This window comes from Fusarium pseudograminearum, chromosome 2 (assembly GCF_000303195.2).
Source record: "Fusarium pseudograminearum CS3096 chromosome 2, whole genome shotgun sequence".
NCBI lineage: Eukaryota > Fungi > Ascomycota > Sordariomycetes > Hypocreales > Nectriaceae > Fusarium > Fusarium pseudograminearum.
This window is the reverse complement of record NC_031952.1, coordinates 7,646,616-7,650,382: the sequence shown is the minus strand read 5'-3', so window position 1 is coordinate 7,650,382 and position 3,767 is coordinate 7,646,616. Positions and strand designations below refer to the sequence as shown.

Here is a 3,767-nt window from a genome sequence, read left to right as displayed (position 1 = left end):
CCGATAGCGCCTGAAACCAATGGAGCCCAGGGCAGCGCGTGCCAAAATCGGCTTTCACCTCTGACCTCCACTGCTGAGCCTCACCTCTCCTTTGATTCTCATCCACCTAATCTCAAAGTTAATGTCAACCACCACAACAATAGCTACGCGCGCATCCTCCCCCCACCTTTCAGTGCTGGCTTTGACATGTATCTCAACGCCTGAAAGCGCTTCTGATTTATACTACCTCTGTTTATGAGCTTGTCGCGCCGATTGCGATCGCGCCATCTTTAGCAGGGGTAAGTGAGTGCCTGTTGTGTTGTGTTTTGTTTGCTTTGTTTTAGCAACACCATGTTCTGCATGACTTTACATTATCTTTGTTTTGTCCGAACTGGTTATTCTGAAGCAGGCCTGGATCAGTTTATTTTCATGGATCTGATTCACAAAAAACTTTGATCATCTGAAAGAAGACAATAAATATCGAGAAATGAATGGTCTTGGTTCATGGAGCTTGCTTCGCTAACATGAGTTCCTTGCCTTCTTCTTTCTTCCCCCTCCACCTGTTCATCCTGCCACCGTTCACTCATTTATTTCCACTCTCTTATCATCTTGGCTCAATAAACTAACAGAAACATAGGCACTTCTGCTGATAGCAACGTTGACCAAGTGCCAGTTTGAGTCGCCCTACCAGATTTACAACTCCTGGGGTCATTAGACCTTCAGTGAGAATACCATAATTGCCTAGCATGGAACCAAATGCTACAGATATCGTCGATCATCCTATGAAAGATCTGGATGCGCCAAATGGATCTTACCAAACACGCAACACTAGTATTGATGATGACGATACAGCTTCCGAGGACCCTTATGAGGCGGACGTGGATCCTGAACCTCAAGACATCACTTTCGATCAGATGAGACGAAGAGGCCTATTACCGACAGGATGCTGTTATGATGATAGAATGAAGCTGCATATGAATGCTGATTTCTCGCCCAACACGCACCATCCAGAAGACCCTCGTCGCATCCATGAGATTTTCAAGGCTTTCAAGAAAGTTGGCCTCGTCTACACTGGCCCCGAAGCAGAGCTGCCGAGGATCATGAGAGAGTGTCCAACACGCTACATGTGGCGCATACCTGCTCGGGCCGCTACTCGAGAGGAAATCTGCCTGGCTCATTCCCCTGAGCACTTTGACTGGGTGGAGCGTTTGGACAAGATGAGCACCGCAGAACTGCGAGATCTAACGAAGCAATACGACCAGGGACGAGAGTCCCTTTACGTCGGCAGTATGTCGTATCCAGCCGCACTTCTTTCGGCCGGAGGAGCTATTGAAACCTGCAAGAATGTTGTGATCGGGCAAGTCAAGAATGCGTTTGCTGTGATTCGACCACCCGGTCATCACGCTGAGTGGGATGGGCCTATGGGTTTTTGCTTTTTCAACAACGTCCCTGTAGCAGTTAGGGTCTGCCAACAAGACTACCCAAAGATCTGTCGCAAAGTCCTCATCCTGGATTGGGACGTTCACCACGGAAACGGCGTGCAGAACATATTTTACAACGATCCCAATGTTCTATACATCTCCCTCCACGTCTATCAAAACGGCATCTTCTATCCTGGTAAACCTCCCAACTCCATGACCCCAGATGGAAGCATCGAGCACTGCGGCAGCGAGGCTGGTCTTGGCAAGAACATCAACATCGGATGGCATGATCAAGGCATGGGTGATGGTGAATACATGGCCGCATTCCAAAAGATCATCATGCCTATCGCCAAAGAGTTCGATCCAGACCTTGTGGTTATTTCTGCAGGCTTTGATGCCGCTGATGGTGACGAGCTCGGAGGCTGCTTTGTCTCTCCCGCTTGTTACGCTCACATGACACACATGCTGATGTCCTTGGCGGATGGCAAGGTTGCTGTGTGTCTGGAGGGCGGCTACAACCTCAAGGCCATTTCTGTGTCTGCGGTTGCTGTTGCGAAGACTCTAATGGGTGAGCCTCCGCCTCGATTGGAGCTGCCCAAGATCAACAAAGAAGCAGCGCGAATCCTTGCCAAGGTCCAGTCGCTTCAAGCCCCCTATTGGGAATGTATGCGACCAGGAGTTGTCAATGTTCCTGAGATACAATCACTCAACTCCTCCCGGCTACACGATGTGATCAGAAATGCCCAGAGACAAGTGCTGCAGACAAAGCACAACATGATACCTCTGTACATCCAACGCGAGAACCTGTACAAGTCATACGAGAACCAGGTATTAGTGACACCAGGTCTCCACGAAGCGAAGAAAATTCTCATCATTATTCACGATCCGTAAGTTGCTAATCTGCCCGGTGCAGCGTTGTTTATGATCTCTAAATTTGTCTAGGCCTCAGCTTTTGGCGCAGCCAGATGTGATAGATTCGACTCTCGACCCGCATAATGCTTGGGTTGTAAGTATACACGCAGTCTGCCTGGTTGACTTAGCTAATTTTTGTAGGTTGATGGTGTGACGGACTACATCGACTGGGCCATTGATCAGAAGTTTGGTGTTATGGACATCAACATCCCTGCTTATGTCACTCACGACGAGGTATTTACCTAGTTCTAAAGATTGCCTTGATTGCGTTTCTCACTGCATATAGGACTCGGACGCCCATATTCCTAGCTTCAAAGAGCAGGCTCTGACGGAACAAATCCAAACACTTGTTTGCTATTTGTGGGACAATCACCTACAGCTTTACGACGCTGATGACATCTTCATTATGGGTGTCGGAAACGCCTATCTTGGTGTCAAGGTTCTCTTGATCAACCGAGGTGAGATAAACTGTTATTCCATTGAGGGAGACGAGTTAACAGTAACTAGATTGCAAGTCGAGAATAACGGGCGTTGTCAACTTTGCCAATGGGACTCTCCGACCAATTAAGTCAGACATCGACACGGACCTATCCTCGTGGTACAAAGAAAACTCTCGAGTCTTTATCGCAGGAGATCATGCTTGCTGGGCTGACGCTAGCCTGACGAAAAAAGTTAACAAACGACGGTTCGGGTCTGTCGTGCGCAGTCCCATGTTTGGCCTGAACAAAATGATGGCACATCATGCAAAAGAGGCACGAGAGTGGATTCTAGAAAGACTAGAAGGAGGATCGGATGCAGACATGACAACCGAAGAGAAGTAATAGTATGAGGAAGACGGTGTGTTAGGTTATAGGGAGGATCGTATATAACTTTGTATAGGGGTATCTCTCTGCTGCTGCAGCACGTTATGGCGAGTACTAAGTGAGTGAGCGGGCAGGCAGTGGGCAGTGAATGGAGATGAAGGAGTTTGTCCTTTCTATACTATATACCTCCAGGTAGCTTTATACCAGCAACTTACCAACTTCTTCTATTTATACATGTAGCTTCATAAATGAAGTCTAAAGATATTGTTATTTTATACGGTTGTGATATAGTAGTTATTGCTTACCTAGTTCTGAAATGACTTATGTGTATTTTTATAGATAAGAGAGAAGCCTTTCTGCCGAAGTCAATTATATAACCGATAGATTGATTTATCAATATTGATATTACCGACTACTAATACAATGCTATTGTTACTACCTACCTACTAAGGTGCCTTCAACCTGAACCTTGGAGGAGTGGGATACAGTGCGGTGCAGTAATAGTACGGTACTTATCGGGCTGTTTATCGGCGACCCGGACGTCGGCATGCGAAATCTCCGACCTCCCTGCTCCATCGAAGCCCAGTTAATCGTTGGGAATCTCCCGACTTGCGACTTGCAACAACGCGTGCTTGCGCTTTTGTAAAGGCAC

The 3,767-nt window shown here is 47.3% G+C and overlaps 1 protein-coding gene across 1 annotated transcript; it reads left to right on the top strand.

Annotated features, from left to right (window-relative positions):
• Positions 1–725: 725 nt before the first annotated feature.
• Positions 726–3,133, top strand: FPSE_01499 (uncharacterized protein; the record flags this gene model as incomplete). The annotated part of the gene is made up of 5 exons (XM_009254619.1): positions 726–2,287; positions 2,343–2,406; positions 2,454–2,546; positions 2,599–2,770; positions 2,820–3,133. The coding sequence occupies 5 exons, from the start codon at positions 726–728 to the stop codon at positions 3,131–3,133; spliced, it is 2,205 nt and encodes a 734-aa protein (XP_009252894.1).
• Positions 3,134–3,767: the final 634 nt, after the last annotated feature.